The sequence below is a fragment of the Pithys albifrons genome, chromosome 1, assembly GCF_047495875.1.
Source record: "Pithys albifrons albifrons isolate INPA30051 chromosome 1, PitAlb_v1, whole genome shotgun sequence".
Lineage (NCBI taxonomy): Eukaryota > Metazoa > Chordata > Aves > Passeriformes > Thamnophilidae > Pithys > Pithys albifrons.
This window is the reverse complement of record NC_092458.1, coordinates 124,725,212-124,739,259: the sequence shown is the minus strand read 5'-3', so window position 1 is coordinate 124,739,259 and position 14,048 is coordinate 124,725,212. Positions and strand designations below refer to the sequence as shown.

The 14,048-nt window shown below is 50.6% G+C and overlaps 2 protein-coding genes across 3 annotated transcripts in view; one reads left to right on the top strand and one right to left on the bottom strand.

Moving 5' to 3' along the window:
- The window catches only part of VPS26C (VPS26 endosomal protein sorting factor C), a 541,728-nt gene that overhangs the window by 276,046 nt on the left and 251,634 nt on the right, over positions 1 to 14,048 (bottom strand). The window lies entirely within an intron of this gene.
- Positions 1 to 14,048, top strand: part of SIM2 (SIM bHLH transcription factor 2) — a 61,072-nt gene that overhangs the window by 39,807 nt on the left and 7,217 nt on the right. For both annotated transcript variants that reach the window (XM_071567037.1, XM_071567028.1), the window contains 3 exons: positions 4,703 to 4,850; positions 5,851 to 6,019; positions 7,382 to 7,790. In XM_071567037.1, the coding sequence (XP_071423138.1) occupies positions 4,703 to 4,850; positions 5,851 to 6,019; positions 7,382 to 7,790 (726 nt within the window). The remainder of the gene's footprint in view (positions 1 to 4,702; positions 4,851 to 5,850; positions 6,020 to 7,381; positions 7,791 to 14,048) is intronic.

The following is a 14,048-nucleotide window of genomic DNA, read 5'->3' as shown; positions in this document are numbered from 1 at the left end:
GATGACATCCAAAAATCCCAGGGCAGGGGATTTTTTTCCCGGATTGCTCCTGTAGGCTGGAAGCAGCCAGAGTCAAATCCTCCTTTCAGGCTTCCTGAAGGAGAAAGCAGATGATTCTTCATGTTAATATCTGCTGCTCGTGAGGATCTGGAAGAGAAAAGAGGTTGTAAGTGCATTTGGCACGTCAGGGCTGACATTCCAAGGGCTGAATTCCAGTGATGGCGGGGAAAGCTACAGCTGATCTTTGCAGCGAGTTCTTATTTCCCAAAATGCTGTTGAATAGTCTGGGACATTGAAAACTAAAAACCAGAGTGGGGAGGGCACAGGGTAAAGTCCTGCCAGGGCATCCTCTTTGTGGTGTTGCCTCTGGATGGGACTGATGACCCGGACAAAGTGCGGCTCATTCTTTGCACAGGACAATTTAACACCATTTTCACAAGATTATTTGACATTATTTTCACAAGGCTGTTTGAAATACCTTCATCAACCACCCAGAGGCGACCCCACTACAGCCACAATGACCTCTGCAAAATGATCATAGAATCACAGAATCCTAGAATGGATTGGGTTGGAAAAGACCTCCCAGATCATCAAGTCCAACCCTTGGGCCAACTCCAGTCCCTTTACCAGATCATGGCACTCAGTGCCACGGCCAAACTCAGCTGAAAACCCTCCAGGGATGGGGAATCCACCCCCTCTCTGGGCAGCCCATTCCAATCCCTGAGCACTCTCTCTGCAAAGAATTTCTTTGTGCTCTCCAACTTCAATTTCCCCTGGCAGAGCTTGAGCCCATCGTGCCCCCTTGTCCTATTGCTGAGTGCCTGGGAGAAGAGACCAACCCCCACGTGGCCAGAACTTCCCTTCAGGCAGTTCCAGACAGTGCTGAGGTCACCTCTGAGCCTCCTCTTCTCCACGCTGAACACCCCCAGCTCCCTCAGCCTCTCCCCACAGCACTTGTGCTCCAGTCCCTTCTCCAGCCTTGTTGTTTCTTGATGTCCCATTTTGGACAACTCTGTGTCCCTGGTAGTTTTGTCCTTTGGCTGCCAGTTTGATGTGTGTATGGCTGGAGGTGGAAATAAAACCATCACTGAATTACCCACCACATCCTCCTTGAAAAAAACCCGAAAACCTCAACCAAACAGAGCCCTGCAGATTAAAGATAAATTATTGTAAAGTTTAAAACCAGGAGAAAAATGCGAGACGTGCACAGGAATTTATGAAAGTATGAAAAATAAATCCCCCAAAGCCTAAAAGGAGGACAAATCCTCGGGCAAGAGTGCAGAATCATGGTTGGAATAGCAAGTAATGGGAATTATTAAACCAGATGTAAAATGTACAAAGTCCCTCTGGGGAGCATCGTCAGTAAATGTCTCAGGAACATGAACAGCAGAAGGCTGGCAGGTTCCACAGCCCATTCTCCAAAGCAACCTGATGATGAAGTGCCATCTGATGAAGAAATCCCAAAGAGAAACATCTTGCACCTAATAAGGGTATTAAGGAAAGAAAAAGCAACCTTAAACTGGGGTGATCATTTGCTTTTTCAGAGAGGGGAAAAAAAATATCCCACACTGCAGACCTGAAGCAACTGAACTCAAAGTCAGGGGAATAAACTCAAGAGAGCAGTGAGGAGAAGAGGTCAGAACAACAACCCCCTGCAGCGCTCCAGGCTGGGCACAGAGTGGCTGGAGAGCAGCCAGGCAGAGGGACCTGGGGGGACTGACGGACAGGAAGCTCAACAGGAGCCACCAGTGTGCCCAGGTGGCCAAGAAGGCCAAGGGGATCCTGGCCTGGATCCAAACTAGCGTGGCCAGCAGGCCCAGGGCAGTGACCCTTCCCCTGGACTCTGCCTTGGGGAGGCCACACCTTGAGTGTTGTGTTCAGTTCTGGGCCCCTCAGTTGAGGCAAGAGATTGAGGGGCTGGAGCGGGGCCAGAGAAGAGCAACGAGACTGGAGAAGGGACAGAGAATCCACCATGTCTTGATCCAACCCCACTGTGATCACCAGCCCAGGGCACAAAGTGCCCTGGGCTGGTGATCACAGTGGGGTTGGATCAAGGGTTGATGATCTCAGAGGTCTCTTCCAACCCAACTGAGAAGAGAAGAGCAACGAGGCTGGAGAAGGGACTGGAGCACAAGAGCTGTGGGGAGAGGCTGAGGGAGCTGGGGGTGTTCAGCCTGGAGAAGAGGAGGCTCAGAGGTGACCTCAGCACTGTCTTGAACTGCCTGAAGGGAAGTTCTGGCCAGGTGGGGGTTGGTCTCTTCTCCCAGGCACTCAGCAATAGGACAAGGGGGCACGATGGGCTCAAGCTCTGCCAGGGGAAACTGAAGTTGGAGATGAGAAGAAAATTCTTTACAGAGAGAGTGCTCAGGCACTGGAATGGGCTGCCCAGAGAGGGGGTGGATTCCCCATCCCTGGAGGTTTTTCAGCTGAGCTTGGCCGTGGCACTGAGTGCCATGATCTGGTAAAGGGACTGGAGTTGGACCAAGAGTTGGACTTGGTGATCTGGGAGGTCTTTTCCAACCCAATCCATTCTGTGATTCCATGAAGGGCTGGAAGGAGAGCACCAGGCTGAGAGGGAAGTGTAGATGTGGATGTTTGCCCAAGGTGTGCTGGCAGCCAACAGAACCTCCCGTTTGAAAGCCTTGATTGGCTTCCAGCTCCGTGGAAACACTTGTGGTGTTTGAACTGGTGTTGTTTCTTTCTGGAGCACCATTAATACACATCAGTGTTCCTTCAGCCAGGCTCTGTGGCCACACAGACCACCAGGACCTGCCTTTCTAAAGCACAGCATGAAGAGGCTGATCCAGCCCAGACAAAACACCTCTGAGCCCTCAGAGAAATCACCTCTTTTGTACCATTGTGTCATGTTGCAGCATCATTGCTGTTCCCACCCAAACTTCAACAGGATTCACAGCTCTGTCCCTTGGCAGGGTATCAACTCCAGCTGATGTCACCACCAAAATGTTCTCCTGCCTCCTGCAAGCCCAACTTTGTATTTGTAGAGCTTGTTTTACAGCAGAGCACATTTTCACTGCCTCTGGCTTTGGGTCTCCCCTGCTCCCTCAGCAATCAAACCTCCTGGCAGGGCATCAGGAGGTCTGAGGAGGGCAGGAGAACTGCAGAGCCTGCTGGGCACCACCCCCTGACCACACTGCCCAAGGGAGATCAAACAAGAGCTGCTCCCAGTGTGGAACCAAGAAATCCATTGCCCTTAGAGCCAGCTGGGAACTCCCACCGAGGAAGGGCACTGAGGAAGCCACACTGAGGAAGCCTTTCAAAATAGTTGTGTCTGACAGCCCAGAAGGACCAGCCCAGGCAGCCCAGAGCCTTTTCCAGCTGCCCTCTGAGCCAGGAGGGAGCCACAGCAGTGGAACACCCAGTTGCAGATGGCACACCCCAGAGCCAGGGCTGGAGCCACAGAATCCTCCACGCCGGAGGCCACCGAGGAGTCTGAGCCTGCACAGATTGTCCTGGTGGTGGGTTGACCTCCCTCCCATTTCTGAGGTTTCCCATCCAGCATCAAAGAAGGCAATTTAGCACAGAGCCAGATGGAGTCTGAGCTCTGTGGCTGTCTCGGAAGTCACTGTCCCCCAGCCAAGGCCAGACTTCCCCCAGATTGCTAAAAATGCAGGAGACGTGGAGTCCTCCCCCACCCCAGGAGAAATGTTGGTTTATCCACATAATTAGGAAGGAAAACTGAACACTGAAGCCCTCAGTGGCTTTCACATCCTTTAAAATACTGTCTGAACTGCAGAGCTAAAACCAGAAAGCAGTGAGGGAGAAAGGAAGCCCAAACTGGTCCCCAAGAACACAAGGACTTTTTAGCACTGGTGAATTCATCCTTCAGAAGACTCAGCAAAGCATTTGGAACTGAAGGAAAAGGTGCTGCTTAAACCAGCACAAAGACTGAGCTCTGAAAAGCCCAGACCACATTCCAAAAACTGTCTGAGATGAGTTGGGATAAGGTGTCAGCATCATTTCCTGGAATGGGGCCATTTGGATCATAGAATGAATCATAAAATCTGTGCCCTGGGCTGGTGATCACACTGGGGTTGGATCAAGGGTTGATGATCTCAGAGGTCTCTTCCTACCCAACTGAGAAGAGAAGAGCAACGAGGCTGGAGAAGGGACTGGAGCACAAGTGCTGTGGGGAGAGGCTGAGGGAGCTGGGGGTGTTCAGCCTGGAGAAGAGGAGGCTCAGAGGTGACCTCAGCACTGTCTGGAACTGCCTGAAGGGAAGTTCTGGCCAGGTGGGGGTTGGTCTCTTCTCCCAGGCACTCAGCAATAGGACAAGGGGGCACGATGGGCTCAAGCTCTGCCAGGGGAAATTGAAGTTGGAGATGAGAAGAAAATTCTTTGCAGAGAGAGTGCTCAGGGATTGGAATGGGCTGCCCAGAGAGGGGGTGGATTCCCCATCCCTGGAGGTTTTTCAGCTGAGCTTGGCCGTGGCACTGAGTGCCATGATCTGGTAAAGGGACTGGAGTTGGCCCAAGGGTTGGACTTGATGATCTGGGAGGTCTTTTCCAACCCAATCCATTCTATGATTCTATGAAGTGACCACAAAAGAAATGGGAATTGCAGAGAGGTTGGTGGGAGGAGGAATTTTCAGGGAGGCAAAGAGGGAGAAAAACCTTTCTGATTGTGAAACAAATGGGAATAATTTTTTAAATTTTTTTTTATGTTTCTTTTCTTGCCTCTGCAGTGTTGGTGAAGGGCCAGGTCACCACCAAGTACTACAGGCTGCTGTCCAAGCAGGGGGGCTGGGTGTGGGTGCAGAGCTACGCCACCATCGTGCACAACAGCCGCTCCTCACGGCCTCACTGCATAGTGAGTGTCAATTATGTCCTTACGTAAGTCCACACACTTTGTACCATTCCATGTTGGCACTGATTGATTGGCTGCTAATGAAAGGCTTCCAGTTTGCTTGGTGTGTCCCAGTTCCTTCCTGTGCTTCCCTTCTCTGGTCATATCCCTCCCCTCCTTGAGTTGTGTTCAGTAAAGAGAGTTGGTATTCCTTGTTGTTCTATGAATCAGGGCAGGGCAGTGGAGTTGGGGATGGAAAACACGGTCTGTGGGAGAGCTGGGAATGTTCATCTGGAGAAGAGGAGGCTCAGGAGGGACCTCATTGCTCTGCACAACTCCCTGATAGGAGGGGACAGTGAGGGGGGTCAGGCTCTTCTGCCCAAGGGAAAGGGGGAGAGGAGATGGCCTTAAATTGTACAGGCTCAGATTGGTTATTAGAATAATTTTTTCCTCTGAAAGAGTGGTCAGACCTCCCAAAAAGTGTCCCAGGGAGGTGGTGGGTCACTGTCTCTGCAAGGGGCTTCTGGATGTGGCCCTTGGGGACACAAATGAAGGGTGATTTTGGTGGGACTGGAGGAGCTTGAAAGTCTTTTCCAGCCTTGATGATTCTGGGATGAGAAGATTAAAAGCCTTGAAGCTCCTGTGGTCTGGTCACAACCACGTGGTGCTACCAGGAGAGGGACACTGCTGGTTTTCCATCCCTTGGGGCTGCTTGGAGAGCCAGGGCAGAGTGCAGGTCCTGGTTAAGCAGGAGACACATCCATTGATCTGTGTCTTTGCTGACATGGCTGTGACTCCAAAGCACAGGAGGAGCTGCCCCAGCTTAGCATCAGAAATCAAAATGTGGTTCTCAGGAGCTTGAGTTTGGCACAATGTTTGTGACAGCCTGGGGTGGGATGGACTCAGCCCATGAGATTCCCTGACATCCCCACACTCAGGGAAAACCTTGGGAGGGGGAAAATAAAAACATGATGGAAGTTAATGTGTATTTTCACAGGATTTCTGAGGTCTCTTTGAGTAACGATTTCTCGGACTGTTCTTTTGCAGAGATATTGAGTATAAAGAACTTCAGTTGTCACTGGACCAGGTTACCATTTCCAAGGCACAGTTTTCATGCAGAAACTCAGTACCTACCTCGCAGGAAACAAGGAAAATAGTCAAACCCAAAAGTAATAAAATGAAGGCAAAACTCAGAACGACACCTTACCCACAGCAGGTCAGTTTTTGAGCAATATTTACCTACCAGTTCTTGCCATAGAGTGTCTGGGGAAGGATAAAGATCATCCAGGACTGAACTTACTATAGATATTATTGCATTCCAAGAGGGGGATCCTAAAAAGTGGATTCCAAATGAGGCTGGAGAGCAAGGTGAGGAAGAGAGTGGGAGGAGGAGAACGCTGTGATAGAAGGGCACAGCCTCAGGCTGGGCCAGGGCAGGGGCAGGGGGCACAGCAGCAGGAATTTCTGCCTGGAAAGGGTGGGCAGGCACTGGCAGGGGCTGCCCAGGGAGGTTTGGAGTGCCCAGTCCTGGAGGTGCCCAAGGCAGGATTGGCCGTGGCACTCAGTGCTCTGGGCTGGGTGACAAGGTGGGCATCAGGCACAGGGTGGGCTCCAGGGTCTGGCAGGGCTTTGCCAAGGTGGGCATGGGGCACAGGGTGGGCTCCAGGGGCTGGCAGGGCTTTGCCAAGGTGGCCATCAGGCACAGGGTGGGCTCCAGGGGCTGAGAGATCTTTCCTAACCTATAGAATTGTGGGATTCCATAACAGGTCACACCAATGGGAATATTTTAAAATATCAGTAATTATTCTGTGCTCCCCGTTTGCTTCAGGTTTTAACATCCAAGTTCAGACTGAGATGCTGCCATTGCTGGGAGGGCTTTTCCAGCCTCAGTGACTCGGGGATTCTGTGAAATCAAACTGCCAAAATGATCAAACAATCACTTAACTTTGGGAGAACAAAGTGATTGTTTTGTATCCATGAAGGCAGAGTTATTGTGAAGACAAAGAGCTTCAGACATCCCAGGAGGTCACGGACAAAGAAGCCCCAGCTCTGGGTGCCTCTATGATCCCTTCTCCAGTTCCATCTAATGTCAATCATTTAACTCTCTTCCTCTCTGAAGAGCAACGAGGCTGGAGAAGGGACTGGAGCACAAGTGCTGTGGGGAGAGGCTGAGGGAGCTGGGGGTGTTCAGCCTGGAGAAGAGGAGGCTCAGAGGTGACCTCAGCACTGTCTGGAACTGCCTGAAGGGAAGTTCTGGCCAGGTGGGGGTTGGTCTCTTCTCCCAGGCACTCAGCAATAGGACAAGGGGGCACGAAGGGCTCAAGCTCTGCCAGGGGAAATTGAAGCTGGAGAGCAGAAAGAAATTCTTTGCAGAGAGAGTGCTCAGGCATTGGAATGGGCTGCCCAGAGAGGGGGTGGATTCCCCATCCCTGGAGGTTTTTCAGCTGAGCTTGGCTGTGGCACTGAGTGCCATGATCTGGTAAAGGGACTGGAGTTGGACCAAGGGTCGGACTTGATGATCTTGGAGGTCTTTCCCAACCCAATCCATTCTATAATTCTATGATTCTTTTCCCCCCAGCAATACAGCTCGTTCCCAGCAGACAAACTGGAGTGCACCCAGGTGGGCACCTGGCGTGCCAGCCCCGCCGTGGGCACCAACACCGCCCAGGAACAACCCTTCCCTTCCGAGGGCAGCGAGCTCTTCTACGCCCCACCCTACAGCCTGCCCTTCTCCTACCACTATGGACACTTCCCTGTGGAGCCCCACGTGTTCAGTGGCAAGAAGCAGGTGCTGCCAGCCAAGCTGGGCCAGGCGCCCGCGGCGCCCTGCGAGGTGGCACGGCTCTTCCTGGGCGCCCTGCAGAGCAACGGCGAGTGCCAGTGGCACTGTGGCAACTCCCTGGTGCCCAGCAGCCAGGCAGAGGGCAAAGCCCTCCCCGAGCAGCCAGGGAACATCGTCAGGCACAACCTCACCCAGGGTTATGAAGGTGGGTGTCTGGGGAGAGAAGGTGGTTGGGAATGGTTGGTTTGGAAACGGGAATTGTGTGGCATTTGGGGGGCACAGGAAAGCTGTGAAAAATAACTGTGGTGTTCACATGGTGATCCTTCTTCTCGTGAGCACCTGCACTTTCTCCTTTCTTTTCTCCTTTCTCCTTTCTTTTCTCCTTTCTCCTTTCCTTTCTCCTTTCAACCTTCCCTTTATCCTTCGTCCTTTCCTCTCCTTTCTCCTTTCTCCTTCCCCATTTCCTTTCTCCTTTCCCCTTTCCTTTCTCCTTTCCCTTTCCCTTTTCCTTTCTCCTTTCTCCTTTCTCCTTTCTCCTTTCTCCTTTCTCCTTTCCCCTTTCTCCTTTCCTTTCTCCTTTCTCCTTTCCTCTCTCCTTTCTGCTTTCTCCTTTCTTTTCTCTTTTCTCCTTTCCTTTCTCCTTTCAACCTTCCCTTTATCCTTCGTCCTTTCCTCTCCTTTCTCCTTCCCCATTTCCTTTCTCCTTTCCCCTTTCTTTTCTCCTTTCCCCTTCCCTCTCCTTTCTCCTTTCTCCTTTCCCCTTTCTCCTTTCCCCTTTCCTTTCTCCTTTCTCCTTTCCTCTCTCCTTTCTGCTTTCTCCTTTCTCTTTTCTCCTTTCCCCTTTCCTTTCTTCTTTCCCCTTTCTCCTTTCTCCTTTCTTCTTTCCCCTTTCTCCTTTCTCCTTTCCCCTTTCCTTTCTTCTTTCCCCTTTCTCCTTTCTCCTTTCTTCTTTCCCCTTTCTCCTTTCCCCTTTCTTTCTCCTTTCTCCTTTCTCCTTTCTCCTTTCTCCTTTCTCCTTTCTCCTTTCCCCTTTCCTTTCTCCTTTCTCCTGGGAATATCATCAAAGCAAAAATGGATCCACAAGGATCAGCACTGGGTTGGGAATATCATCAAAGCAAAAATGGATCCACCAGGATGACTTTTGGAACAGTACAGAGACTCCACCTCCTTCAGTGCTGGCACAGTGCTTGGCACTGCCGGAGTTATTCAGGGGAGTTGCTCATGGCTGAAGTCAAAACAGACCTCAGCTCACACACAGGAATGAAAATAAACCATAAAAAAGGCAGGTTGTCCTTTCAGAGCACAAAGAGTGTTCACCTTCCAGTTGCTGCAGTCCAACCGTTCTGCTTTATTGGATGACAATTTTATTTCTGCTCCCCATCCTCTGCCTCCCTGCACAAAGGCTCTGAAGGAAGCCCTGGGGACATTGTCCCCTCTGAGGTGACAACCTACAAAAAACAACCTCCAGAAGTTATAAAATATCCGAATGTGAAGATGCTCAAAAGGCACCTCAGTCACAGAATCCCAGAAGGGACCTCTGGAGACCTTCTGGTTCAACCCATTTATTTCTGCCCCGTATTCAACAATAACAGGGTTTGTTGCAGGGGCTTTGGCAGGGCTTGAGCTCTCATTGGAAACACTCCTGGGCTCACAGCTGGGCCAGCTTGAAAATGAAACCTGACTCAAGCTGGGATGTTGTTTTGTCCCCCAACAAGGCAAGGAATGGTGTTAATCATCTAAAGAAGCACAACTGGTTGGACAAACCAGACTCTGGCAATTCAGACTATTTCAGGACGGGGCCAAAGCTTGTCTTGAACTCAAGTAACAGCTTTAAATCCTCCCTTCATTCACCTTCCCCTCACACAACTGAATAGAGTGAAATAATTGCTTTCATGAATGAGCCTCCAAACCAAGTTCTGCCAAGATTTCAGGGTAATTTTAGCAAACCAGCCTTAGCTGGCCTAGATTTGCTTCCCTTTCTGTGCTTGACTTCCCTAACTGTGTGATTGGCACAAAAACCTCTCACAAAAACAGGCCAAGTAAATGAGATAAAACCCCAATTAAATATAGATTTTTTTGTGAGTTAAAATTTATCTGAAACTGTCAGACAATACCAAGAATTGCAGAATTGAGACCAGCTCTGTTAGAGAAGGCAGAGGGCTGGAAAGCTGCAGAATTCAGTCCTTACATCTCATCCACATCTCCTGGGATCAGTTTGAAAGCCCTGATGGACTGATCTGTTCTGAAGTTGGGTGGAAATGCTCCTTTCCTCCAGCTTGGTGAGGTTGGGATGGAAAAAGAACAGTGGAAATTTAATATGAAAAAAGAAATTAGAAAAGATAGTCTCAAGGTAGGCTGTTGAGGAGCAGAAATGAGCATTTATTCAGTCAAGGACATGACATTGGATGGCCAAGATCTGCAGGTGTTCAAAGAGCAAGGCAAGGGAAGGAGAAAGGGGAAAGGGGAAAGGAGAAAGGAAAGGGGAAAGGAGAAAGGAGAAAGGAGAGGAAAGGAGAAAGGAGAAAGGAAAGGAGAAAGGAAAGGAGAAATGAAGGAAAAAAGCTGCATCTTCTGAGGATAAGTGTAAAGATGAAGAGCATCCTGCAGCAAGGACTGGGTGGAGGGAAATCAGCCCAGCTTTTCTCCTCTGCTCCCAGCCCAGCACTGAGAGTGGCTGTGGGAAGAACAGGCAGAGCAGCAGGTGGGCAGGTAGATCCTAGTAAATATATTCCATTGGAATTCCTCTGGAATACTGCTAAATATGTCAGGGTGGGGAAAAAAAATCCCAACCAAAAACCTGCAAGCAACTGCTGAGATTTTTCAGTCTCGTCACAGTTTCCTCATGATGAGGAAAGTGGGGCTGAGGTCCCAGTGGTTCTTATTTCTGGTTCTAATTGTGATTTCTGTTGCTTGAGTTGGATTTTGTGGGTTCCCTTTGGAGCACTGATGTGTTTCAATGGGTATTATTTGCTGAAAACTGACTTGGTGCAATTAATTCTCAGCCAAAGCACTGAGAGTTGTGCTGTTTGGGAGGGAAAAAAGAAGATAATCAGACATGGGCCTGGGCTGAGCTCGTGGCTTGACACAAAGTGTTATAAGGAGGGAAAGAAAAGCAGAGGCTTCTCTGCAGACAGGATTTATATCTGATTGTTCCAGCCTTGCCTCCTCCTGGAGTTGTTGGTGCTGTTGCACTTCTCAGGTCTGTGGCAGGAGGGAAATCTGGGACCTCTGGGAGTCACTTTTTGCTGCAAAAGGAGCATCTGACCTTCCTCACGTTGTCAGCAGCAGCTTTTTCCAGCAGCTCCCTGAAAAACTGACAGCCAGCAAAGCTTCAAAGCAGGGAGGGTCTGCTCAGCATCAGCATCTCCCACCCCAAGGCAACGCCAAACACGACATCTGGCAACCGGCTTGGCCGCGAGGACCATTCCAATCCCATCCCTGGAGCGGCTGCCAGAGACGTTCCTCTCCATGGAAAATTGCTCCTCTTGGAGGGATCAGAGGCTTGGAGAGGATCATGCCAAGCCATGCAAGCCCTGGAAAAGCACGTAGCAGATCCTGCTGCCTGCGAGTCAGATGTTTCTGCCCCGAGAATTTGGGGTTTTTTTTGAAGCCTCTCCCACGTTTTTCCAGCTGGGCTTGTCGTCAGGGAAGAAGCTCATTTTGGTGAAGGCAACTGAATTCTTGGGGTGGGAAGTGTCCTCTGGGAATTCCAATGGATGAATTGGTGCTGTGGGTACCACAGGACCCACTTCTCCTTCAGTTGTGTCTGTGCTGTGTGTGGGAGGTTCAAAACTCAGGAGATTGTGAAGAATGCTGAGGAAACTTGTGGAAAAGCTCCTGCCTGTCTCCATCCTGGAAAAAAATAAAGGACATCTTTGCAAAGCACTTCACTGGAGACCAAGAGGTGTGGAAGATCATGTTGTCTCACCTTTGTTTTTGGAGGGAAAATAATGGAGAACATCAACCTGTGCCTTGGATGACTTGAAAGTGGGATTCAGAGCAGGATGCAGAGATTGAGATAATCTAAAATAGAATTCAGAGAAGGACACAGAGATTGAGCCAATCTAAAAATGTCTTTTTCATGGCCATGGAGAGGATTAGGAACTGTTGTATCTTTGCTTTGTTTGACACAGAGGGGTAAAAAAGAGGGAGAGGGGATTTTTATATGGGCAGAGAGTGACAGGAGAAGGACAATGGTTTGAAACTGCCAGAGGGCAGGTTGGATTAGATTTTGGGAGGAAATTGTTCCCTGGGAGGGTGGACAGGCCCTGGCACAGGTTGGGCAGAGCAGCTGTGGCTGCCCCATCCCTGGGAGTGTCCCAGGTCAGGTTGGACAGGGCTTGGAGCAGCCTGGGCTGGTGGGAGGTGTCCCTGCCCATGGAACTGAATGGGCTTTTAAGGTCCTTTCCCACCCAGACCATTCTGAGATTCTCTGACCCACAACCTCAGGTGTGCAGAGTCTCCTCCTCACCTGACACTGCCGAGCTGCTCTGGCACCACGTTGGGCTGAAAGGCATCTCAGATTCATGCCTGGCTTAAACATCCATGGAGAGTTTCCCTCTGTAGAACCCCTGACTCACCAAGGCTGGCAGAGACCTCCAGGAGCATCCAGTCCCACCAGCACCACCAGGATCACCCCCAATCCACGTCCCCAAGGGCCACATCCAGACACCTCTGGGACACTTCCAGACACAGTGACTGCCCCACCTCCCTGGGACACTCATTCCAAGGCCTGACCACTCCTGCAGGGAAATATTTTTTCCTGATCTCTGCTCTGCCCCTGCCCTGGTGCAGTTTGAGGCCATCTCCTCTCCCCCTTTCCCCTGGGCCATGGCAGAAGAGCCTGACCCCCCTCACTGCCCCTCCTGGCAGGGAGTTGTGCAGAGCAATGAGGTCCCCCCTGAGCCTCCTCTTCTCCAGACAAACCCCCCCAGTCATCTCAGCTGCTCCTCCCAGGAGAGGTGCAGGATGTGTGGGATCCCTGTGACACTGCCCACATGCCAGGTGGGTGCTGGTGCCCCCGGGGTGCTGCCCTTCCACAGCAACATGAAGTTCTGGCCAGGTGGGGGTTGGTCTCTTCTCCCAGGCACTCAGCAATAGGACAAGGGGGCACGATGGGCTCAAGCTCTGCCAGGGGAAATTGAAGTTGGAGATGAGAAGAAAATTCTTTGCAGAGAGAGTGCTCAGGGATTGGAATGGGCTGCCCAGAGAGGGGGTGGATTCCCCATCCCTGGAGGTTTTTCAACTGAGCTTGGCCGTGGCACTGAGTGCCATGATCTGGTAAAGGGACTGGAGTTGGCCCAAGGGTTGGACTTGATGATCTCAGAGGGCTTTTCCAACTCAATTGAGTCTGTGATTCTATGAAAGCAGCTGCTCAGCTTTCTATGGACTTCTGGATGAAAAATGTGCCAAGGCACTGCTTAGAACAGAATCCCAGAATACCCTGAGCTGGGAGGGACCCCCAGGGACCATCCAGTGCCACCCTGGCCCTGCCCAGCACACCCCAACAGTCCCCCCTGCCCTGTCCCATTGCCCAAAGGCTCCTGCAGCTCTGGCAGCCTCGGGGCCGTGCCCACTGCCCTGGGGAGCCTGGGCAGTGCCCACCACCCTCTGGGGGAAGAGCCTTTGGCTGAGATCCCACCTGCCCCTGCCCTGGCACAGCCCCAGCCCTGCCCTGGGCCTGGCCCTGCTCTCTGCTCTGACTCCACAATGTGCTGACAACCTCAATGGAACCTGCAAACCATTAACCAAACGTTCACCTTCTTCCTCGACCAAGGAGATGAAAACCACGTTTGAGAGACAGGACAGAACAAAATGGGATGTGTCCTGCAGGTCTGCCAAGCTTGCCAAGAACTTCTGGGAGCCAGAAAAGCAGCCACCAGCCTGCAGAAATGAAGATAACAAGACAGGGGGCAACTGGTTGCTGTGTTGCTTCAGGTTCTTCCAAGTTCTCTCAGGCTCTAAAGTTGGAAAAAGAAAATATTTTGCCCAAAGAGTAGAAAAGAACCATAAAGTGAAAATACTCCACACTGCAGTGAGGAGACAAACCCACCACTGGATGTCCAAAGCAACACATCAGACTAATTAAACTGCATTAATTACATGTCAGGAGTTCTCAGCCATCTACATTTTTATTTCACAGGAAAACCAGCAAATGTGGAGTTAAAATTAGTGCCACTACACTGGTAAAATTCCCAAGTGTGTGGCTGAATCCTGGTTGGATTTGGGATCTGAAAGGACCATTTCTCAACACTCAGTTTATTTCTTGCTAAAAATATATATCCATGGAAAGGAAAGAGAATAACTTGAAAGGTTATTGTTTCTAGGAGGGTGGGGGGTTGATCAAGAACTAATTGTAACCAGATTGCTGTTTAAATTCTGGTGTTAATTATGTGGTGCAACTCCCTCTGAAATTAATGGAGCTCTGCATAGAAAAAAAAATAAAAAAAAATAAAAAGGGACA